General features: G+C 36.1%; 1 protein-coding gene across 2 annotated transcripts; it reads left to right on the plus strand.

Moving 5' to 3' along the window:
- The first annotated feature begins 3,246 nt into the window (after positions 1 to 3,246).
- Positions 3,247 to 23,619, plus strand: LOC125659643 (oxalate:formate antiporter-like). 2 transcript variants are annotated; one of them, XM_048891381.2, is made up of 11 exons: positions 3,247 to 3,414; positions 10,286 to 10,475; positions 10,655 to 10,781; positions 11,985 to 12,124; positions 12,276 to 12,393; positions 15,125 to 15,231; positions 16,105 to 16,219; positions 16,476 to 16,598; positions 20,588 to 20,797; positions 20,984 to 21,083; positions 23,046 to 23,619. In XM_048891381.2, the coding sequence occupies exons 1-11, from the start codon at positions 3,324 to 3,326 to the stop codon at positions 23,099 to 23,101; spliced, it is 1,377 nt and encodes a 458-aa protein (XP_048747338.2). In that variant the 5' UTR covers positions 3,247 to 3,323; the 3' UTR covers positions 23,102 to 23,619. The 2 variants fall into 2 exon arrangements, with proteins under 2 accessions (XP_048747338.2, XP_048747339.2); XM_048891382.2 differs by lacking the exon at positions 10,286 to 10,475 and having other exon boundaries at positions 3,274 to 3,414.
- The last annotated feature ends 3,214 nt before the right edge of the window (positions 23,620 to 26,833 follow it).

A 26,833-nucleotide genomic window follows, 5' to 3' on the forward strand; every position in this document is an offset into this window, starting at 1 on the left:
AGGGGATGGTTTCCCCTCACTCGTCGGGAGAAAAATGACATCTAACGAAAAACATCCGCGTGGCTGAGAATATGTTACACAGAAACATACTGGATAGTTGCTAAGCATGATTACACACAGGATTGAGTAAATAGAAATTTATGGGAATGACGGCAAGTGCTGACAAGTTCTGAACGCTTATTCAATGAAGATTTTTCGGGATGACATATTATAAAGAATTTCTCTAGAATACAGAGGTTGCACTTTTTTGAAATGTTTGAGTATGATGATGTTTTTCCTAAAATTTCCCACTTGATTTTGTAGTCAATATTTTTGTCTTTCAATGTCCATATGAATTTGCTGAGCTCGGTGGTATTCTTTTTCGTGGAATTACGGAATGAATGAGTGTGGTTGGCGTATCTTAATTTGAACTCGGTGTCTGCTAGTCCCACGTAGCTCTCTTCTTGTCCATTATCGGCTCTGACTCTAGCTAAATACACAATTCCGTGGGCGCGACATTCACCGTTGAGCGGGCATTGGTCTTTGTTACGGCAATTACACCTGTTACATGTATCTCCGGTCTGGCGCACTTGTTTAATTGAAGCGTTATGCGAGTCAATTACATTTTGCATGGATGGCATACAACTGTATGATATTTTAATAGTGTTTCTGTTGATAATCGGGCGTAGAACATGGCCTATCGGGAAACACTCATCTATAATTTTGAGAAACTGTTTACCCAAGTTTGTTTTTACGTTACTATCATATGGGGGGTTAAACCATGTGATGTTACGGGAACGATTTCTTCTGCTGTTCTGTTTAGTTTTGGCTGATTCGTCGTATGTTAGCTTGTATTTATAGCCGCTTTCATCAAGTGCTTTTTGGTATATGCCGGCGGCTTTGACGAATTCCTCTTTGTCCGATGAAATTGATGACAATCGGTGATTGATGCCTGATGGTATAGCTTTAAGTATGGAAGGCGGGTGGTTACTGCCGGAGTGTACGTAACGCGGAATGTTGCCGGGTTTCAAATACGGGGAATGTTTACTTGTATGTAAGTTCAACGTTACGTCCAAATAGTTGACCACCTTCTTGTTGGCATCTATAGTGATACGGAGACCATGATCCTCAAATATCTTGCACAGACGTTGTTTTATCTTCTCTGTGACTCGTGCGCTGCATTTCGTAACGCCTAGTCCGTCGTCTCTGTATAGTCCTACGTTTAATAGGCTACCGAACTCGGCTTTGATCACTGACAGCAGGTAGATGCCGACTAATTCACAACACTCAGCGCCATCGTATGAGCCCATGGTAATATCGAATAGATTTTCTTTGGCTTCTTTCTTGACCCACGGTTCGTTTTGACATAGTAATAACGACTTCTTTGTGTGCATAATGATGTGACTATCCGCATCGGAAATATGATGGAACTTCGATGCGTAACTGAGAGCATTGTGGAGTAATTGCTCAGATATGCTGGGATAAAAGTCCACGATATCAAAACAGATGAATGAAGATGAACTCTTGTCAGGTATACTGTCGAACCATTCCACTACGGATAAAGTTTTTCGCCATAATTTGTGTCTAGTGGCTGCCGCTACTGTTTGTATAATACGTTGTAGATTTGATTTACTGATTTTTCCGAGTTCGGACTTCGTCGGGTTGATGAGACGGCATTTCGGGTCGTTTTCAAAGTTCTCTTTGTGATCTTTCAGTGTTATAAAGCATTCTCTTTCGGCTATACGTTCGGTTCTGTCGCTGATACCTAGCTGCTCAGCTATGTGCTTCCCTTCAGAGTTGATCTCGTTTATTTTCCCACCGGTAGATTTCTTGTACGTTTTATGTACGTTTTTGTCACGGAGGGTTGAGTATTCTTCATTCGTGAGCTCGTAGTAATTAGATGTTTTGTCGGCTTTAATAATTAGTTTGGGGTTCTCTTTGATCCTGCGCTTGTCTTCATTCAATTTTATATGAATTTTATATTCAATTATATATATATATATATATATATATATATATATATTTGGCTCCCTATTCAATAATAACGATAAAGAAAATGGTGTAATTTCATGTTTTTTAACGAAGAGTGTTCGATCTCAGAAATCTAATAAAGAATACAAAATCAAGAGAAGGGCAAACACGGACCCCTGGCAGGTGCCTAGGAAAAGTTATCATCCTCTGTTGACTAGTCACACCCACCGTGAGCCCTGTATCTTGATCAGGTAAACGAAGTAATCTGGGATTGGTTTTTTATCTATTTATTTTAATTTTAAAATTTATTTTCTTACACAAGTTACACTCAATTTACAGATTACAGAATGTAATTTGTTTTCTTCCTAGCGTCACAGATTTTTATTTATTTATTGTGCACTGTTCAATAAAGTTAGCGCGCAAATGGAAACTGAAAATAGAACATTAGGGCGTTGTGTAGATTTGTAATCAGTATAAATTCAAATACACCTTGGATTGATTTAAAATACAATCCTAAAAATTTATAATTTGAAAGGTGGCACACACTATCCAGACCACCTGTGATATCGATGTGTTAAAATGTTCGTTTCACTTCAACGTAACTGCTTATTTTTAACTTTTCCTTGTTACTATATTCAAACATTATGACAGTTTCCCTGTTATAGGTCAACCACTGACCCAATTATGTAGTCTTTATCATTGTCTCCACAAGTGCTTGCTACACTGTGGGTAATTCATACCCACTTGTAACATAAGAACATCAACATCATGCTTCTCTCTCTCTCTCTCTCTCTCTCTCTCTCTCTCTCTCTCTCTCTCTCTCTCTCTCTCTCTCTTCAGTATGTGTGTTCTGTCCCCTTTGCCGTGATATTGTCAATAGATATTTGATTGACTGGTCACAAGATAACCTGTGGAGGAGTGTAGTTTACATCACGGTGTATTGACTAACTTTGTTTACTGTTTTGATTTTATGATATGCGTATGCCAGTTATGTAACAGGTTTATAAGTCCTTTTATGTTTACATTGTATAGAACATCGTTATACCGGTACGCTTGCTTTCGACATCCATACACAGTTCCATTCAATCAGGTTACTGGATAAAAATATATACTGATAAAACTAATATTTCCTGTTAATCGGTGAAAATACACGTGTCTCTAGATATTGATTTATTTAATCCATTCCTTTTTCTTTCATATCATTCATAGGAAGTAATTTTCTTTTGAAAATATATTAATTTTAAAAAACACGCACATTGCAGTCCACCGTCCACTGTACGTATTTCAATCAGTCACGTGTCTGATTAGATGTCGTCTGCTACATGTAACCCCATGATAATCCGTCAGACGGGAGAGCTATTCTGAGTAGTAAAATGATGTGTGTCAGTAGAAAATGGAGGGGCTACTCCGTGATATTAGGTGGAGTTCTGATTCACTTGACTCTGGGAACTATATATACATTTGGTACGTCTTTGTGTATTGTAAGATTATATTTTTTTTTTAAATGGTCGATGTTAATTTATCGGATCATCTCCAGTATACGGACAAATAATTCATTACAGTGTAGTATTAAGCAGTAATTCGCCCTGTGTTATTATGGTTGACAGGTCGACAGCTGACAGTTCAAACATTTATCGACGGTTGACAGGTCGACAGTTGACAGTTCAAACATTTTATCAACGGTTGACAAGTCGACAGTTGACAGTTCACATATTTGTCGACCAGCTGACAGTTCAAATATTTGTCGACAGTTTACAGTTCAAACATTTATCAACGGTTGACAGGTCGACAGTTCAACCTTTCCCTAGTCGAGTGATACCATAAAAAGTGTCAACTGTCGACCTGTCAACCGTCAACCTTAGCCTCATCAAGTGATACCATGAAAAGCGTCAACTGTCAACCTTACCTTCCTCAAGTGATACATGAAAAGTGTCAACTGTCAACCGTCAACCTTCAACTTTACCCTCATTGAACCAACCAGCAATAAAAAAGATATTTGCGTAATAATTTACAAAATAAAATTTGAGAAAGGAATTATTTGTCCGTATACTACTATACCACCCTACCCCCCCTCCCCCCCCCCCCCCCCCCCCCCCGGGAGGGGGGCATGATCTGAGCAAATTTGAATCTACTTTATATCAGGAAGCTTTCAGGTAAATCTCCACTCCTCGGGTTCATTAGTTCTTTAGAAGAACATTTTTTAAAGATTTTCTTTATATACATGTACATTGTATTTGCATGTATAACTTTGATCCCCTATTGTGGCCCCAACATACCCCCAGGGGTCATGATTTTTACAAACTTGAATCTCCACTATGTCGGAAAGCTTTCATGTAAATTTCGGTTTTTCTAATTCAGTGGTTCTTGAGAAGATATGACCCCACCCTATATTTGCATTTTTGTGATTATCTCCCCTAATATGTTGTACGGTGTGACCGTTGAGACGAGTGAAGCCCATTAACATCTTGCAACACGACTTTTATCCGCCTCTTCATTTAACGCGGGAAATATAACGCGATTGGTGTAAACAGTTACAAATTGTGACGTCAGATTAGCTGCAATGTTTTTTCTTCTCTCAAACCAAGCAAAAACAAAACGTTTGAAGCTATGAGAAAGTTTGTCTGGAATTTAAAAACGTTAATTGTACTTTCTAAACAATCTAATTATTTTAATTACGGGATTGTCAATGAAGTATACCGCAGTGACGTCGACATTTTTCCGGAGGCATTATGGGTAGTCCCCATCATTTTTCAGCTGATGAAGAGCAAACCACGTGACTCAATTTGCGTAATCATTGGAGCGAGCTCGTCGCGTCGCTTCGCGACGTGAGCTTCGCTCGCTATAATCATACAATACCAAATTTTGACGCTAAGTTATGGACCCCAAGTATATGTGTGCGTGGTCTGTTTGCATCATCTACTGTCCAGTCAGTTAGTATCAGAGGTTTATGTCATTGTCAATCAAAAGTAAGATAAATTGGCTCAACAGTAGTATCTTAAAAAAATTCTTCTCAAGAACTAATGGACCTGAAGAGTGGAGATTTACTTGAAAGCATCCTGATAATATGTATACGGTGTGACCGTTGGACCGAGCGAAGAATGTAATGGACATTGGAGTGTCCCAAGTGGTAATCATAGCGAGCGCAGCGAGCCAGCGCGGAGTGCTGGCTCGTACTGCGAGCTCTAATGACTAGAGTGCGGGAAATAATCCGAGCTAAATCTCAACCTCTAACAAGAATTTTTTTTGGACACCAGTCCCAGAAGTCCCTCGTACAAAATGGCGGATGGTTCGATTCGTAAAATAATAATTAAAAAAATCTTTGAAGTATTACAAACCTTTCTTATTTGAAAGGAAAGGATGACTATCATATTCTTCCCCCTTTCTTTTTCTTTTTAAAATATTGTCTAAAGAAATGTAAACAGTCACGTCACAACTACCAGGCTACGTCACAACACGCTCGTTGCATTTCCCGCTAAACTGGTTCCTACATTGGCGAGAAGAGCAAGACAGTAATCCTACGTATTGACAGTGAACCAGATCAGTTTTCCTTGTTTTCAATATAATTTTTTTGAAAATGTATTCAGATATGCTGCGCTCGCCCCAACGGTCACACCGTAATCATATTAATTCCATTAAGTACGGTAGATTATGATTCATTTAAAAATATATATTTTGAATGAAATTTTCATTGCGCTAAACACGCAGTAAAATCTCAGTATTAAAGGGGTTTATACCGAGCGAAGCTCGGACGGGCCAAAGGCCCGTCCGCGAAGCAAGGCTCTAAAGGTAACACGTATGTAAAAGAAAAAAATCAAAATCAGCAAAAGAAAAAGAGATAATCTCTATATACGTTCACTGAAATTTTCGTGATCCATATGGGCGCCGCCATTTATTTTTTCATTACCTGCTTCAACAGTTATTCGTGTTTTATTTTGAATGACAATAATAGAAGACACTGACGTGCAATTCGTAATTTAAACACTCAGTTTGTTCAAAGTGAATAGTACAATTATCATTGTAACAGGTTTTAGCAAATAAATACATATAAAACCGTAATACGACTAAATAGATGAACGAGTTCATGAGTTTCTTTGAATAAGAATATACGATAAAATTACGGTTACTTTTTTACCATTTTGAATTTATTGGTTAATTTTGTTTAGTTTTAACGGCTTTTTTCATTGCATACGGAATGTATTATTGTTGTTTATAATTGTTTGCTTTGAAAAAGAGAAAAAAGTCGAGGCTAAATGTGACGTCACAATGCAGTTGACGTCGCCTTGCGTTTTATTTCCCGCGTTCAGTGAATAGGCGGATCATGTAAAACTGCTGTCCCCATATAAACTTCTTTAATGAGATGTTACTAGGTGTTTAGCGCAAGGAAATTTCATTCAAAATATATATTTTTAAATGAATCATAATCTACCGTACTTAACGGAATTATGATTACCACTCGGGAAACGGAGTTACGTACATGCTTCGCTCGGTCCAACGGTCACACCGTATACATATTATGGGGACAACAGTTTTAAGGGATCCGCCTATTCATTGAACGCGGGAAATAAAACTCAAGGCGACGTAAACAGTGCATCGTGACGTCACATTTAGCCTCGACTTTTTTATCGTTTTCAAAGCAAACAATTATAAACAACAATAATACATTCCGTATGCAATGAAAAGGCAGTTAAAACTAAACAAAATTAACCAATGGATTCAAAATTGTAAAAAAGAAAAAGGAACCGTAATTTTATCGTATATTCTTATTCAAAGAAAGTCATGAACTCGTTCATCTATTTAGTCGTATTACGGTTTTATATGTATTTATTTGCTACAACCTGTTACAATGATAATTATACTATTCACTTTGAGCAAACTGAGTGTTTAAATTACGAATTGCACGTCAGAGTCTTCTATTATTGACATTCAAAATAAAACACGAATAACTGTTGAAGCAGGTAATGAAAAAATAAATGGCGGCGCCCATATGGATCACGAAAATTTCAGTGAACGTATATAGAGATTATCTCTTTTTCTTTTGCTGATTTTGACTTTTTTCTGTTACATACGTGTTACCTTTAGAGCCTTGCTTCGCGGACGGGCCTTCGGTCCGTCCGAGCTTCGCTCGGTATAAAGTAGATTCAGATTTGCTCGGATCATGGCCCCCGAGGGCAGGGTGGGAGCACAATAGGGGATCAAAGTTTCATATGCTGATATATAGGAAAATCTTCTCCAGAACCACTGAGCCATTTCAATCAAACTTGGAATAAATCATCCTTGGATGAAGGGGATTAAAGTTTGTTGAAATGAAGGGCCATGTTCCATTCAAAGTTGAGATATTTATTCACAGGGTACGATTGGGCCATTTAAAAATCTTCTCTAGAACCACTGAGCCAGAAAAGCTGAAATTTACTTGAAAGCTTCCTGACATAGTGAGATTCAAGTTTGTAAAAATCATGACCCCTAGGGGTAGGATGGGGCCACAATAGGAGATCAAATTTTACATGCGAATATATAGGGAAACGTTTTTAAAATCTTCTTCTCAGGAACCACGAGGCCATATGAGTAGAGATTTCAGTGAAAGCTTTCTAATTTAGAGTAGATTCAAATTTGTTCAGATCTTGGCCTCCGAGGGTAGGGTTGGGCCACATACAGTATACAAGAAAATCTTCTCCAGAACCACTGGGCCAATTTCAATCAAACTTGAAACAAATCACCCTTGTGTGCCTACACATGTATATTGGCATGTAAAACTTTGATCCCAGGGGTCATGATTTCTGAACACTTGAATCTGCACTATTTCAGGAAGCTTTCTTGTAAATTTCAGCTATTCTGGCTCGATGGTTCTTGAGAAGAAGGTTTTTAAATGACCCAACCCGATTTTTGCATTTTTGTAATTATTTCCCCTTTGATGGAGGCATGACCCTTCATTTCAACAAACTTGAATCCCCAAACTTCAAAAAGCATTCTAAAATGAAATTTGTTAATATGAAAGGCCATATCCTTCTACAAAGGCATATGATTATTGATGAATTTGTAGTCAAGTTTAATAATTAAGTTTGATAATTAATGAATTTTTAGTCGCTACCTTTGAATTTTTTTTCTGAACAGAGCTTTTTGTATAATGATAGTTTTGTTGAAGCTTGTTTCTTGCTAGGAACTGCTGCTCAGGTGGGCGATGTGATTCATGGACCTCTTGTTCGATAAACATGCAGATATATGTGCAAAAAAATAAAACAAAGTTCTTCTATATTGCAGAAAAATTGTAAAGCTTCGTTATAAAAACAGTCAAAATGTGAATAAATTTTGATAGGTATAAATGGACCTAGATATAGAAAGCTTTCTGTTTGTTCCTTAGGCTGAAATTTTTCAAACCAAAATGTATGAAATAAATCTCAAAGAAAAGCGTATATTGATTTTCACAATAATGATTTATAACTCACTATAACTGAGTATGTGTTATGATAACTCTTTTTCTTCATGTTACACGTTAGAGTCGCCTGGTCTCAGAGAATGTCTAATTTTTTATTCGTGGTATGAAAATAAGTTAACTCACTTTATCATTTTTAACTTTCGCCCACAGAGGGCAAGGCACGAGGGTAATATAATTTTTCTAGGGTAAATAGATCTTCATATCTCCCGAACATCCATGCAATGAGTCGTTCTTGCCGACGCAAAGAAAGACTACAGAAAATGCATTTGAAATCGGGGTCCGCTCATGTGTTGCTGAGATCGCCTTAACGATAGCAACGTGACGTTAACGTAATAGTATGCACAACAACAAAATAATATTTTAGTGATATAATAACAATTTCTTATGTTTGTTTTCTTCACTTGCATGCAGGGCCGTAAATTACATGGAGGCGGGGGAGGCAGCTGCCTCCTCCAACTTTTGAGCCAAAAAAAATTAAAATTTAAAGTTCATTAGAATTTATGTTGTTTCCAATAACTAAGAACATGATACCTCCCTTAAAAAGCATTCCAAATCTTTCTTTTAGAATGAGTTAGTCAAGTAACATCTTAGAAGGCCCTAGAATCAAGGATTTTGCACGAAACGTGTTCAGTGTGCACAAAATGTGCTCAGCGTCTGGGGGCCTGGGCGGCCCCCAGACCCCCGCCTAATTTCCTGCCTCCTCCAAATTGAAGGTTGATTTACGGCCCTGGCATGGTATGTGTATCAACCAAAATCAGGTGATTTAAATAACAGTGTATCAGAAACCCGCGTATAAACGAATTCTCTCTGTGAATGTCCCATGGGGATCCGGGTTAGAATAGGTCCTCAGTACCCCTTCATAAGGCGACTAAATGGGGCGGTCCTTCGGATGAGACCGAAAAAAAAAAAACGAGGTCCCGCGTCACAGCTGATGTGGCACGATAAAGATCCCTCCCTGTTCAAAGGCCGTAAACGCCGAGCATAGGCCTAAATTTTGCAGCTCTTCACCGGCAATGGTGACGTCTCCATATGAGTGAAAAATTCTCGAGTGGAACGTTAAACAATATTGAATCAATCAATCTTTCTGTGACTTGACTATACGAACTATGAAAGTTCACTAAGTGAAATGACTTGTATGATAACACGTTTTACATTACATCATACAATATCTGTATTCTATGACGTCTTACATTACATCATGCAAGTATCTTTATTCTATGACGTCTTACATTACATCATACAGGTATCTGACAGTGTATTCTATGACGTCTTACATTACATCATACAAGTATCTGTATTCTATGACGTCTTACATTACATCATACGATATCTGTATTCTATGACGTCTTACATTACATCATACGATATCTATATTCTATGACGTCTTACATTACATCATATGATATCTGTATTCTATGACGTCTTACAGTACATCATACGATATCTGTATTCTATGACGTCTTACATTACATCATACAAGTATCTGTATTCTATGACGTCTTACATTACATCATGCAAGTATCTGTATTCTATGACGTCTTACATTACATCATACGATATCTGTATTCTATGACGTCTTACATTACATCATACGATATCTGTATTCTATGACGTCTTACAGTACATCATACGATATCTGTATTCTATGACGTCTTACATTACATCATATGATATCTGTATTCTATGACGTCTTACAGTACATCATACGATATCTGTATTCTATGACGTCTTACAATACATCATACGATATCTGTATTCTATGATGTCTTACATTACATCATACAATATCGTAATTCTATGACGTCTTACATTACATCATACGATATCTGTATTCTGTGAGGCCTTATATGATATCTTTCACGCATTCGTATTCCAAGATGCCTTATATGACATTATGTATTCCAGGAAACATGACGCCTTATATGACATCATACATGAAAAAACATAAAGTGGATGAAACGCTAAATTATGCAGAGAGTACATGGATTAATTCGATCGCAGCAATGGGCCAAGGAATGTCCATGTTTCTGGGCGGAATGCTATACAAAGCTATTGGTCCAAAATTCTCAACTCTTATAGGTGCTTGGATTGCAAGGTGAAAACACATTTAATTTCCCGAATTTGAACCTTAGTTATTTAGTGAGTGTTTTTGCTGAGGCTATGACAAATATGTATACAATCAATCAATTGAATAAATGTTGATGCAAAACAAATAACGATTGGCTATAAGTCATTAGTCCTTATTCATTCCTCCGGTCTGGTTCTAAATTTCAGTGCTGGTGTATTATTAACATTCTTCACCATAAAGTTTTCATTCTACTGGACTTTGTTCACCTATGGATTCCTGTTTGGGATCGGTGTGGGGATAGCCTACGCTACACCGATGGGATGTGCCATGAAAGTGAGCTTTAATGTTTTGATAGATGTTTAACGTATTTCAAAGTATCGATATTATTGATTTTTCTAGAGGATCTGAATTAACTTCTATGAAGTGATTGACAACAGAGATGATCTTGTGAAAGCTAATGTGAATGCGTCTTGAATTTTAACGTAACTGATTTAGACCTAAGAGTTTAGACTTATCCCGTTCAGAGTTTGTTCAACTGATGAAATAAACGTAAAGCACGGGGCAGCTGACTTCATCTTTGGGGATTTAATAACTGACGTCATAGAAAGAATTTATAACAACTGACGTGATCTGTGTAGTGTTTGTGACGTGATCTGTGTAGTGTTTGTGACAGCTGACGTGATCTGTGTAGTGATTGTGATATCTGACGTAATTTGTGTAGTGTTTGTGATATCTGACGTGATCTGTGTAGTGTTTGTGATATCTGACGTGATCTGTGTAGTGTTTGTGACGTGATATGTGTAGTGTTTGTGATATCTGACGTAATTTGTGTAGTGTTTGTGATATCTGATGTGATCTGTGTAGTGTTTGTGATATCTGACGTAATCTGTGTAGTGTTTGTGATATCTGACGTGATCTGTGTAGTGTTTGTGATATCTGACGTGATCTGTATAGTGTTTGTGATATCTGACGTGATCTGTGTAGTGTTTGTGATATCTGACGTGATCTGTGTAGTGTTTGTGACAGCTGACGTAATATGTGTAGTGTTTGTGACAGCTGACGTAATCTATGTAGTGTTTGTGATACCTGACGTGATCTGTGTAGTGTTTGTGACAACTGACGTAATCTGTGTAGTGTTTGTCAATGCTAATGTAATCTGTGTAATGTTTCTCACTGCTAATGTAAGGTGTAGAGTTTGCAGAACGTCATTTAGAATAAAGTCTATAATAAGATTGTAGGACAAACTTCATTTTCACAAATTATATTGTATAATTGTCAATTAGCAGGGGTGGGAATAATTTTCAATGTTTCCACTCATTGTTTGATATACTCGTATTCTAATTTAAATCCCACTGACCTCGAGGGAGAGAAATAAGTAGTGTTAAATAAATGCTTCAGCAGCGAAATAAAAACACAGAGATTGTGATTTTTGTTTTCAAATTACGAAACTTAACCTCTGCCGAAATGAATGAATAACAAAAGATCTATATTGTATACTCTCACTTGTTTTTGTGATTTTCTTTTGTTTTCTATCAGTGGCTTCCTGATAAGGAAGGGTTGGTGAATGGATGTGTGGTTGCTGGATTTGGAGGTGGGGCTTTCATCTTCGACCAAATTCAAACAGCATACATCAATCCTCATAACGAAAAAGCAAATTTGGACGAAAATGGCGAAAAGTATTACAGAACAAGTGTTTAATTGATTGTTTCGTTTTGTTTTAACATGAATGTTTCGATTTGAGTGCTTTTGGAAATCTCATTCTCACGCGTACATTTGACTGCTATTCTCGTGATAAGATTCTTATTTAAAGCGAATTTTGTGTTTTAGGTATTTTACACAAGACGTTATTTTGGACAGAGTTCCTTCCAGTTTTCTATTGTTAGGTGGTTGTTATGCCGCCATGCAGTTTATCGGATCCATGTTGCTTCAAGATCCTCCACACGATGTAAGGAACCAAGCTTTCAGTTGTTAGGTACATCTGTTTTGATATGCAAACCAATCCTAAGTAGAATTCCTTAGAAATTGTTTATACATTATGTGCTATGGCATATTTATTCAGGTATAAATATATAAATCACCCTAAAACACTTTCAACAATGGAAAACTGTATCAAACACAACCAAGATCAATGAACAAATGAAGATAACGATTGGTGATCGATCTCATAAATCCTATAAAAGATACAAAATCAAGAAAAGGGCAAACACCGAACTTAAAACAAACATGTACCAGAGATGGGATCAGGTGCCTAGGAGGAGTAAGCATTCTTTGATGACCGGTCACACCCGCCGTGAACGTCCTACATGTAGGCCCCTATATCTTGATCAGGTCAAGTAAATGAAGTAATCCGTAGTCAAAATAAGTTTCAACAGTCAGAAAATTGCTTTATGCGTCTTCATTTACCTGGAGTTTTATTGTGAAATCATCTTGATTTCTTTTATCAGCCGAATCATTATGTATCTTATGAGTCAATGTTAAATTGACCGGTCAGTATCTTTAAGCACCCCTTGGTGAATATTTTCCATATTCATTCAATTTCACAGGAGTTTCAACAGTCTCGTTTAATGTCAGCATTTCGCAAACTTTATGATCGCTATGATAATGACCTAATTTGCAAGGCCAAGATTTCACTCGTTCGAATGCTGTGTGACATGTTTCATACCTATTGTTAGGCCGTTCTTTACAAATTAACTGACTACAAATTACATCGTTTACCTGATCAAAATAAAGGGAAGAAGTCGGATGTGACCAATCAACAAGGGATGCTTACTCCTCCTATCCACCTGACCCCTCCTCTGTCCGTCTGACAAACAGAGGATATGACGCTTGCAAGGTACAATCTGCAACCTGATATATACGGGTATGCCTGATGATTATTTGATTTTATAGGCTGTTAATGACTTGATATATACGGGTATGCCTGATGATTATTTGACTTTTTAGGCTGTTAATCCTCTGACATACGGGTATGCCTGATGATTATTTGACTTTTTAGGCTGTTAATGACTTGATATATACGGGTATGCCTGATGATTATTTTGACTTTATAGGCTGTTAATGACTTGATATATACGGGTATGCCTGATGATTATTTTGACTTTATAGGCTGTTAATCACCTGATATATACGGGTATTCCTGATGATTATTTGATTTTATAGGCTGTTAATCCTCTGTTTCATGAGTTGGTCCACTTTGTTACCTTTCTTTTGTCTTTTTGACTCCATGCAATTTATGCATAGTGCTTCATAAGGAATCTTTTCGGGTAGGAGTTTATATTAAACTTGATTACCATATATATATATATATATATATATATATATATATATATATATATATAACTATTTATCCCCAACTGCATCGCTTGATCCATCCTCTTTCTTCCCACAGTCCAGTCGTGTATTGTTTGTTGTCTCCCACGTATTTATGTACATTTGTATGAAATGTCTTATTTTTCTTCATGCCGTTTTCTATTGTTCTGCTGTTTATGAAATGCAAATTTTTCTCTCGTTTTCGGAACTTATAGTTTATCGATACTTGTCGTTTTTGCGTGTTATTTGTTTATGTAATATATGTCTCTTGATAAAGACGCGGGTTGCGTCGAAAATTTGAGTTTTAAATAACCAACAGTGTCGTGGCCTTTTCAGTGCTTTTATATATATATATATATATATATATATATATATATATATATCCAAAATTGAAAGAGTCTCAGTAATTGGATAACAATATCAAAAAAATATGAAAAGAAAACAGAAATCCTCCGTAAAGCTTTAGCGCTTTCATTACATCTTCAAAAGCTCTGCAAAAATCTGAAGATGTAATGAAAGCGCTAAAGCTTTACGGAGGATTTCTGTGTTTTCTTTTCATATTTATTAATATATATATATATATATATATATATATAATCCCATGGGGACCCGGTTAGAATAGGTCCTCAGTCCTCAGTACCCCTTGCTTGTCGTAAGAGGTGACAAAATGGGACGGTCCTTTGGATGAGACCGCAAAAACCGAGGTCCCGTGTCACAGCAGGTGTTGTACAATATAGATCCCTCCCGGCTTCTAGAGAAGGACGTTAAACAATATATATATATATATATATATATATATATATATATATATATATATTCCAAGTAGAAAGAGTTGATATCACACAGTCAGAATAATTCAATAAAAAAAGCAGAAAAATATACAGTTCCAAAATATATTTAAATCACTAGCGCTTTCTGGATTTTAACATCCATCCTCAGGTGAATACAAATTTTAAATAATGAATACAAAGTTGTTTATCTTACAGACGTCTCTAAGATAAACAACTTTGTATTCATTATTTAAAATTTGTATTCACCTGAGGATGGATGTTAAAATCCAGAAAGCGCTAGTAATTTAAATATATTTTGGAACTGTATATTTTCCTGCTTTTTTTTATTGAACTATATATATATATATATATATATATATATATATATATATATAACAGGGTTCCATGCAAAAATGAATTTGCAAAACCTCTTGTTCAGTTATTCCATATGTATGATACCCCATTTAGATGATTTGTTTCCCAGTGTTTATTTTGTAGCTGCTGATGTTTTGTTTGTTTCTTTTGTTTTTGCCGCCAAGACTCACGACAGGAAATTTTGTGCATATACTAATTAATTATATAATTACTTTTCTTCAGTATCATCCACTGATAAGCGCCAAAGACAATGACGAAAGTAATCCTGGAGAAGCCGACAGTTTGCATAATGAAATTATCAGTTTCGCAGAAAATCAAGATCCTGTAAGGTAAAAGCATCAATACATTTTTATAAGACAATGATTTCAAATATTTATTGTTCTGATATACAGTAAACTGCCTATTTTTGCTGTAAATTTTGACATTGTCGCGGGTATATTGAATTCGATTATTTTGTTTCTGATAATTAGATAAAATAGACTAAGGTATTACTTTTAGCAAGAAAGCATTTCGATACACAAAAATATATAATTTTTTAACTTTGTCTACTTTTTTCGGTTTCATGGTACATGTATAAGATACTGGGCACATAGTTTCTTATGTGTTTGGATAAGCTACGATCATTATCGATTCCTCGTATTCCCTCTCAAACTTTCTTTAAGCCATCATCAAAAACACGACACCTAGACCACATGTAGGTATCGACTTTTTCCCGGTAGGTATTAGTGCAAATGTATCTATAATTTACGAAAGTAGGCAAAACACGTAAAAGAAGGTTTCAACAGCTCGTTTGTTTTACACCCATTTCACAACTGTAGGTAGGGTACCATAAATCTAGACCTACATTTAGGCACTGCCCTCGGTTGGTTGTATTGAGAGTTCTTTATCATGTCAATGCCTGCTGCGGCACAAGGACCTACGTTTTTAAATCTATTGTCCGAACGACCTGCGAAGCTCATTTCTATACGTAGCGAGCGTTTGCAGAGAGAGCAGACAATACGTTTTACGTAAGAGAGGTTTAACGTAACCAAGGTAACGAGCAGTACGTATTAAAGTGACCGTCTGAGCCAGTGAGACCTTACAAAGTGGCAAATTGCACTTAAGCCTTGTGAATATAAAATCTTCTCCTTGTGAATTTCATTTTGGCAGTAAATACTTTTGTGCATGCCCTGATTGTGTCTTTGTATGGTTTTTTTTTTTAGAACGGAGAGAGAATTTTCACCGAGGGAAACATTGCGGCAAAAGGCATTTTATAAACTTTGGTTCATGTATTTGTTTAATGGACAAGGAATCAATTTTATATCGTCGTTATACAAGGTATATTTGAACGAAATACAAGTAAAATTCAATATAAAACTGAGAGTATACTAGAATTTGTATATGATTTGCACACCTAATCCATGTAATACCAAGTTTCTCAATTCTGTGTCGTGGCCACGGAATAATTCTAATTTAGTCAGAATTCTACACAAAATGAAATTAAATTCATGTACAAAATATTTTTTGACCTTGAGAACTGAATGTATTGTAAATGATAATAAACTTTTAAATTGAACAAACGTGCGTATTTTAGGCATTTGGACAAACCTTCATTGGTGATGACTACTTCCTTGCCGTGGTGGGATCGCTGGCAGCTGTTTGTAACGGGGCAGGACGGATAATGTGGGGAACCCTAGCAGACAAATTTTCCTTTAAGGTAGAACACTTAGCGGTGTACAGCACATTTTCTTCTTCACCAATTGTGAAGAACGTACGTAGATAATTAAATGGCGCTGTATTTCACCAATTACGTTAAAAAAAACCTTGTGCACGTGCAAATAAGACTCGCGTTGCCATGTTACCAATGGACCAAGTCCAGCGAAGTCAATGATCCAATGGCTTGGTGATAGTCTGGAAGACTTCAACTTACCGCGTACCACAGGCAATTGCATCGCTTGGGGGTCGAATTTACTATATAAAGTAAATTCGACCCCCAAGCGATGCAATTACCTGTGCCGCGTACGAAGGCAAAATATATACTTCACACTCCTAGTATAAATCACCCATTGAATAAAATATAACACTTTCATCTAATACATAGTGTCTGAGTTCTTGTGCGTAGAACATCAACAATGATGGTATTTTATATTTGCTTTATCAAATGCGTTGAAATGGTGTAGATATTCACAGGACAAAGCATCGAGTTGTGTGAAGCAAATATAAAGCATTCTATAGAGATATTTTCTGTATATGTAGCTGTGTATTTTGAAGTTATACAGTACTTTTGAATTTTGATTTAGAACAAGGCGTCATTCTGTAGCACTACTTCCTCGCACTTTTGCCTCTAAATCAATTTCATCCTATCCGACGACAGTAATTCCAGTCATCGACAGACTGAATACTGTCACATTCGTGGGGGTCAATGCTCGTGGGTAAGCAAAATTTTGTTGGCTCGTGGGGACGTAATTTCGTGGATAAGTGATACAATGTCACCAAGAGAGATAGAGCCCTACTTGGTTTTAAAAATGTTCGAAGACACGTAAATTCGTGGGCAAGAGTGAACCACAAAATCCACGAACATTAATCCCCCACGAACAATGATGATTCCACAGTTTTTCACAGTGCCAATATATTACCCTGTATCAATGTATTACCTTAAATCTGTAATATGTTTGCTGGAAATAAAATTTTGACAATTTTACGGGTCTTTGAGAGGTGACAATAAAGAACAGTGAACAATCTCATAAAGAATACAAAATTAAGAGTAGGACAAACACGAAACTCTGGACAGGTAGGATCAGGTACTTACACATGTAGGAGGAGTAAGAATCCCTTGCTGACCTGTCACATCTGTCATGAACCCTCTATCTTGATCAGGAACAATCTGTATTCAAAATAAGTATTTAAAGAACAACCTAGCAAATTGTGTGACAGTTTTATTTGTAAATAACTTGAGATTATTATAGCGAGAATAGAATTTTCGAAATGCTGACTTTTAAAGAGACTTTTGAAACCTCGGTAACATTAACTATTTGTTAGTAGATTTCCTAGATTCAAAATTGATCATACGCAGAACATGCTCTCGCGTATCGAATCAGTTGAGATACATGATAGTAGAATACCACTGTATGAATATGGGAAGTTGACGATTGGGAAGCTGAAGTCATCCCCTTTGTGATAAAAGTAAGTTTTCAGTTTTCAGTTTGTGTTTTAGATCGATGTTCCATAAAATACCCAAATACGAAGCTTCTGTGGAAGCTTCTGTGGTGTCTTTTTTTTTTTTATTTATATATTGAGTTCACTGGGATACATGTATATCTAATCAACGTATGGATGAAAATGAACATTGCTGATAAATGAAACTTGGTCGATTTATCTAAATGTGGAGTTGAAGGCCACAGCAAGAAATATTTTCTCCTCCAATATAAGAATATACAAACAGATCGGCAAATAAAGGAGCACAATGTGTGCCCGTGAAAACTCCAACAGATTGTTGGAAGACATGATCACCAAAGACCACGTAGATATTGTCAATGAGAAACTCCAGCGTCTTTTTAATATCAACTTCGAAGTACTTGTGCGTGGAATTGGAGTAGTGCTTAACAAAGTATTTTTGTTGAAGGACTGCAGTCACAATACATTAATATTTCCGTATTCCATTTTATAAAATTCACAGAAATATACTTTGTAGAAATAAAATAGCCTGTGTTGTCCTTTAGTGACAAAACTAATTCGCAAAATTTCAATACGCAAAAACTAATCTACAGCTATTGGACTCATCGCAAAAATGAGAACCCTCCTTTTAAAAAAAAAAAAAAAAAAAAAAGCTATATGGTATATTTACGTAGTCAACTATAATTGATTACGTAGCCTATCGTCTAAAGCAGCCGCTGTATTTTTTCTGTAATCGAAAGTCACTGTAAGAAATTAACAGATGTCAGATCATATATGGTCAAACAGATGTACACAATGTACTGTCGAGCTGATGCATAATATACTGTCGATCTGATGTATAATGTACTATCGATCTGATGTATAAAGTACTGTCAATCTTATGTACACAATGTACTGTCGATATTATGTATAATATACTGTCGATCTGATGTACACAATGAACTGTCGATGTGATGTATAATGTACTGTCGATCTGATGCATAATGTACTGTCGATCTGATGTATACTGTACTGTCGATATGATGTACATAATGTACTGTCGATCTGATGTACACAATGTACTGTCGATCTGATGTACATAATGTACTGTCGATCTCATGTATAATGTACTGTCGATCTGATGTACACAATGTACTGTCGATCTAATGTACACAATGTACTGTCGATATGATGTATAATGTACTGTCGATCTGATGTATGATGTACTGTCGATATGATGCATAATGTACTGTCGATCTGATGTACACAATATACTGTCGATCTAATGTACACAATGTACTGTCGATCTGATACATGATGTACTGTCGATCTGATGCATAATGTACTGTCGATCTGATGCATAATGTACTCTCGATCTGATGTACACAATGTACTGTCGATCTGATGTATAATGTACTGTCGATATGATGTATAATGTACTGTCGATCTGATGTATGATGTACTGTCGATCTGATGCATAATGTACTGTCGATCTGATGTACACAATGTACTGTCGATCTGATGCATAATGTACTGTCGATCTGATGTATGATGTACTGTCGATGTGATGCATAATGTACTGTCGATCTGATGCATAATGTACTGTCGATCTGATGTACACAATGTACTGTCGATCTGATGTACACAATGTACTGTCGATCTGATGCATAATGTACTGTCGATCTGATGTATGATGTACTGTCGATGTGATGCATAATGTACTGTCGATCTGATGCATAATGTACTCTCGATCTGATGTACACAATGTACTGTCGATCTGATGTACACAATGTACTGTCGATCTGATGTACATAATGTACTGTCGATCTGATGTACACAATGAACTGTCGATGTGATGTATAATGTACTGTCGATCTGATGTACACAATGTACTGTCGATCTGATGTATGACGTACTGTCGATCTGATGTATGACGTACTGTCGATGTGATGCATAATGTACTGTCGATCTGATGTATGATGTACTGTCGATCTGATGTATGACGTACTGTCGATCTGATGTATGACGTACTGTCGATGTGATGTATAATGTACTGTCGATCTGATGTACATATTGTCTACAGTTGATTCTCATATTATCCAGAGATAAAACACGTCAGGAAAATAGAGCCTTTATCTGCAAAATTACTCACCTTTTATCAAAACGTATTCAATACGTAGGAAGTTGTTCTGCATGTGATAAGAATTCTATAGTTGTTTTAACGATCTAGTTTGTCAATACAATCTATTATTGGATCTAAGCTGTTTAGCGTGTTTCATACCAGTTATAAGACCGTTTTTGGCACATTGATTCTGACTACAGATTACATGTACTTCGTTTGCCTAATCAAGATAAAGGGTTCATGGCGGGTGTGACCGGTCGACAGGAGATGCTTACTCATCTTAGGTACCTAATCCCACCTCTGGTATATCCAGGGGTTCGTGTTTGCCCAACTCTTTATTCTGTATTCCTTATAGGAGTTATGAGATTGATCACGGTTCGTTATCTTCACCTTTTCATTAAGTTATACGAATAGATTTTTTTTTATTTCAGACAGCCATGGTTTTTTCAACAGGATTATTTTCATTCTTCATTTTAACCTTTGAATTGACCAGCTTAGTGGGGAAACCATTGTACCTCATATGGGTGTGTTTTTTATTTCTCACATTTTCCGGAAATTTTTCACTCCTACCAACAGCCACAGCCCGAGCGTTTGGGAAGACTCACTACGGTGTTAATTATGGCATGGTATTCACTGCATCAGTAAGTCATAGTGCTTGTTTTTCTTTGCTTTATATGATTATTTGTAAGCAAGTAGTTTTTTTTTCAAAAGACAGTCAAAAAACCCACATTATTGCAATGTTTTAAACTACGATAAAGGAGGTTTTTCCCAGCATGTTTCCGGTGCATTACGTATGTAAACAATACCCTCTGCTTTTATAATACCAGGTCATATCATCTCCTATATCAGCGTTACTGACATCCAAATTAAAAGTGGTCATTCAGTGGTATGGGATGTTTTACATGGTTGCAATCTTTTCCTTCATCAGTAAGTATCATGATTTACCGTGACGATCTTTTGAATGTGTTTATCAGTAAGTATCATAATTTATCGTGACGATCTTCTGAATGTGTTTATCAGTAAGTATCATGATTTATCGTGACGATCTTCTGAATGTGTTTATCAGTAAATATCATGATTTATCGTGACAATCTTCTGAATGTGTTTATCAGTAAGCATCATGATTTATCGTGACGATCTTCTGAATGTGTTTATCAGTAAATATCATGATTTATCGTGACAATCTTCTGAATTTGTTTATCAGTAAGCATCATGATTTATCGTGACGATCTTCTGAATGTGTTTATCAGTAAGTATCATGATTTATCGTGACAATCTTCTGAATGTGTTTATCAGTACGTATCATGATTTATCGTGACAATCTTCTGAATGTGTTTATCAGTACGTATCATGATTTATCGTAGATCTTCTGAATGTGTTTATCAGTACGTATCATGATTTATCGTGACAATCTTCTGAATGTGTTTATCAGTACGTATCATGATTTATCGTGACAATCTTCTGAATGTGTTTATCAGTAAGTATCATGATTTATCGTAGATCTTCTGAATGTGTTTATCAGTACGTATCATGATTTATCGTGACAATCTTCTGAATGTGTTTATCAGTACGTATCATGATTTATCGTGACAATCTTCTGAATGTGTTTATCAGTAAGTATCATGATTTATCGTGACGATCTTCTGAATGTGTTTATCAGTACGTATCATGATTTATCGTGACGATCTTCTGAGTGTGTTTATCAGTAAGTATCATGATTTATCGTGACAATCTTCTGAATGTGTTGATCAGTAAGTATCATGATTTATCGTGACGATCTTCTGAATGTGTTTATCAGTAAGTATCATGATTTATCGTGACGATCTTCTGAATGTGTTTATCAGTAAGTATCATGATTTATCGTGACGATCTTCTGAATGTGTTTATCAGTAAGTATCATGATTTATCGTGACGATCTTCTGAATGTGTTGATCAGTGAGTATCATGATTTATCGTGACGATCTTCTGAATGTGTTGATCAGTGAGTATCATGATTTATCGTGACGATCTTCTGAATGTGTTTATCAGTACGTATCATGATTTATCGTGACGATCTTCTGAGTGTGTTGATCAGTAAGTATCATGATTTATCGTGACAATCTTCTGAATGTGTTGATCAGTAAGTATCATGATTTATCGTGACAATCTTCTGAATGTGTTTATCAGTAAGTATCATGATTTATCGTAGATCTTCTGAATGTGTTTATCAGTACGTATCATGATTTATCGTGACAATCTTCTGAATGTGTTTATCAGTACGTATCATGATTTATCGTGACAATCTTCTGAATGTGTTTATCAGTAAGTATCATGATTTATCGTAGATCTTCTGAATGTCTTTATCAGTACGTATCATGATTTATCGTGACAATCTTCTGAATGTGTTTATCAGTACGTATCATGATTTATCGTGACAATCTTCTGAATGTGTTTATCAGTAAGTATCATGATTTATCGTGACGATCTTAGAACTGAATGTGTTTATCAGTAGACTTTTGTTGTTTGTTCCACGTTCCTTTGAAAAAGACTTTATTCATATTGAGACGTCACTAGTTGCATGTGGGTAAAGAACTAAAAACTCTAGACCTTTGGTTGCGACCCTGAGCGCTGAATATAGGTCAAATTTGTGGTACTTCACCTATAGTTGGTGACGTCACAATATGAGTGAAAAATTTTCGACGGGACGTAAAACAAACAATCAACCCCTGTACACGTGCAGATATCTTTGAAACTTTTCCTGTAAACAACATATAATTAACTCCACGTTTATCCCACTGTTAACCGATAAAACGATCGTGAAGTACAGAAATTGTAAATCTAATTATCTTTTCTTAAAGCTGCTCCTCTTGAGAGCTTGAAATATTAATCGTATGTAACAAAATTTTGTAGGTATGTGCTTAGCGTGGTCGTTTGATGTGAAAGATTCCAAGAACGACGACATTTGAAGAACAAAGAGCCCCATATCAGTGTTCCATGAATTGTCAAAGATCATTATTTCTGTACATGGTGTATATATATATATATATATATATATATATATATATATATATATACACATGAAAGAGTGTACTGTTTATAATTTTTAACCTTGAAGGGTAACTCTCTTGTGAATTATATTTATATATTTGGAAAGATTACTCATATTATATAACTTTTTACATGAAAAAAGTTAAAGAATTTTATAGCATTTGGTCTGTTTGTGTATTTAGAAGGTAAATAAAATTTTCTACTATCCATAAGAGCTGAACAAGTCATGATACAGTGAAACTCATCCCAACCTCATTTTCACTCAAATTACAAATTCTCTGATTTCTGGGCACACCACTCCATCTGCCTGTCTCAATAGTAGCCTGTGATTACTTGTTCTAAATTTTGCCAATGTAAGAATAATATTTCTTGGTACATTGGCTTCTAGATAACTTCTCGACGTAAAAAACTATTGGTAAATAAATTATGAAATACACCTTTTCCTGATGTATTACATTCAGAAACCCATTTCTGTTGAAATTGATCATTCAGAGTTTGTTTGATAACAATAATCAAACATTTTTCATTTTCTACAGATTGTAAAATCCAGATTTAATTTAAACCACATTCTTGTATAAAATACTAGACAACTTTGTGTCTTTACCATTCAACAATTCTAACCAAAATTTAATCATTCTAATTTTGACATGTATACACAATGGATATCTATTAAGTTCATGAGATCTTTTCTCGTACTTATGAGATAATTATCTTGTAATTACGAGATCTTTTCTCGTAATTACGATATGAATTAATTTTTCTTCATGATACTAATAGGCTTTCGTAGTTTTGGTATCAGGGTGGGGCAAAAATGGTTAGTTATCAAATGTGTGAACAATAGGCATTTTTAACTTCATCTTGATAACCATCATTTCAATTCTTTTCAAATTAAGGAATGAATTTATTATTTTTTCGTTGGATGGAGGAATTCCGCGAAAAAAAAAAGAAGACGAAAAACTCCATGATTGCGCGTAGCGCATGATGCAAAAGTTTTCCGTCTTTTTTTTTTTTTTTTTCGTGGAAGTCCTCCATCCAACGAAAAAATAATGAATTCATTCATTATCATTTAATATTCTAAAACATTGAGTTTATATGATAAAATATTATTTGATTTGAGTTGAATTAACGAGTTATTCTTGGACTACATTCTATGTCATTTCGAGATGGGCGTAGTGATGTGTGAATACACAACTTTAAAAATAACCTAAATCCGTTAGGCCTAATGGCGACTTCCACGAACTGTTGTTTACTGTTGAGCAAACGGGTTTCTTGTGGACTGAAGAATGCAGTTTTAAAAGGATGAGTTAGGAATAAGTTTTGTTGAGAGAAAATTGCAGGAATTTTGTTGAGTGGAACTGGAATTAAGTGCAAAGTTCGATGTCGGTACTAACGGAAAGCGTGGAACACGTGCATAATCAAGATGTGGGGTGCATAATCAAGATTGGGGATGCAAGGTAGAGTTCTCTTGAGGGTTGTCACGGCCTCCAGGTGGACAAGTGGGTGTTACAGAGGGTTTTTCGAGTTTTATCAGTGCAATCATAAGGTGTCACAGCTGGTGTAACGTCATACGGAAGCCTCGTTTCAGTGCCCACTCATAACCATATTTAGTCCGAAATGTCCGACGTTTCCCTGGCTTTTTTATGATTTTGATGTTTACCGTGCCTGGCAGGATTATGGAAGAACATATTATGCCGGGGTTCGAAACCATAGTCGTTTTAAAGGGCTACGGTATTCCAATATCTCTGAGGCAGTGTGCGGTGTATCTGGTATTTGGGTTCGTGACATGATAGTTTCTGTGGAAACGAGGGGGTTATTTATATTCGGTCTTTCCTATCCCCCTCGTTTCTGTCCAAGCCTTCATAAAGTATTTGGGAAATCAGTCGCGCTTCGGTTTCAATTTATTTCAGCTTACATCTGATGTGAATCGTTCGAAAACTTACATAAATCAATTCATGAATGATTTTGCCGGAGGGGAATACAATTGAAACCATTCAATTCCACACTAAAGCAACAATAATCTTCATCATTTCAAACACTACATCCTTTCGCTATCAAGTTCGCCTCCATGATAAACAATGTCTTCAGCGCATGCGTCACTTCATTTTGTAAAACACCTAGTGGCCCAAAAGGGGTGAAATGACTTACTACATGTACTAGTAAATCGCACAAAAATCTAACTTTTTCACTTTATTTCTCATCATACGCATTACCTTTCATTTCTGTGAATGGACTTATATTATTCTTCTGAATATGAAAATGATGAATTACTGGAAACAAAATAAGTAAGAATGTAATTAGGAATTAAAGATATCAAAAGACCATTTGCGCAGTGTGTACTGCATTCCTGAAATGGGATTAAGTATCATATTAAAGGAACCGCATCTCGTGTGTCTATTTTTTCCCTTTTATATCCATTCATTTTTATTTTCATATTTTATTATTATTAAAATATTTATTCAAAATACCTTCCTTTTTTAAAGGGGGGAGGGGGTCTCTTCTTATAGGGAATTTCATACCATAAATTGAAAAACAACGAAAATATGACAGAACAACAAACCTGTGACATTAGAACTTTATCTGTTTATACAGACTGTTAAACTGCAAAGTTGCAGTAAAGGTGCATGATTAATTATACCCCCAGAACGAAGTTCAGGGGGGTATATAGGAATCACTCTGTCTGTCTGTCTGTGCAGATTCGTGTTCGGGCCATAACTTCTTTGTTCTTTGACTTAGGCATACCATATTTGGCGAACAGGTGGATCACCATGAGACAATGTGTTGAGTACCTTCATGACCTCTATATGACCTTGACCTCAAGGTCAAAATTAAAGGTGTTTTTTTGTTGTTTTTTTTACAATGGATTCGTATCCGGGCCATAACTTCTTTGTTATTTGACATATTCATACCATATTTGACACATGAGTGTATCACCATGAGACGATGTGTCATGTACCTTCTTGACCTCCATATGACCTTGACCTCAAAGTCAAAATTGAAAGTTTTTACAATGGATTCGTGTCAGGGTCATGACTTCTTTGTTCTTTGACATAGGCATACCATATTTGACACACGAGTGTATCACCATGAGACGATGTGTCGGGTACCTTCATGACCTCTATATGACCTTGAACTTTGACCTCAAGATCAAAATTGATTATAGGGTTTTGACATAGTCAAACCATAAGACATGGGTGTATCACCATGAGACTATGTGTCATGTACATTCATGACCTCTTTATGACCTTGACCTTTGATCTCAAGGTCAAAATTATAGGTTTATGTCATGGGTTTGTGTTCGGACTATATCTTCCATTTTCTTCTCCAAAGGCATACCATATTTTTACACTCAGGAAAGAGGTAATTCATACCTATTAACAACACCCTTTAGGAGAGTGGGGTAAGCGGGGGGTATTCTCAGTGAGCATTGCTTCAGTCTACTTAACATTCATTGCCGAATCTCAACGGGGGAGGGGGTTGTATTTCCCATTTTTTGGAGAGAGAGAGAGAGAGAGAGAGAGAGAGAGAGAGAGAGAGAGAGAGAGAGAGAGAGAGAGAGAGAGAGAGTTTATTTATGCGGGAAAACGACTTTCAATCGCCCAAGTCTCTCCAACAAGATGTCAGCGCTTGGAAACAGAAGTGGTCAGTCGTAG

Source organism: Ostrea edulis, chromosome 9 (genome assembly GCF_947568905.1).
Source record: "Ostrea edulis chromosome 9, xbOstEdul1.1, whole genome shotgun sequence".
Lineage (NCBI taxonomy): Eukaryota > Metazoa > Mollusca > Bivalvia > Ostreida > Ostreidae > Ostrea > Ostrea edulis.

Bases quoted from the DNA above. Each gene is read 5' to 3' on its own strand.
- LOC125659643 (XM_048891381.2), top strand. From the start codon at position 3,324: ATGATGTGTGTCAGTAGAAAATGGAGGGGCTACTCCGTGATATTAGGT. The intron at 10,476-10,654 runs GTGAAAACACAT...TCTAAATTTCAG, and splicing joins ATAGGTGCTTGGATTGCAAG to TGCTGGTGTATTATTAACAT. The intron at 15,232-16,104 runs GTAAAAGCATCA...TTTTTTTTTTAG, and splicing joins GAAAATCAAGATCCTGTAAG to AACGGAGAGAGAATTTTCAC.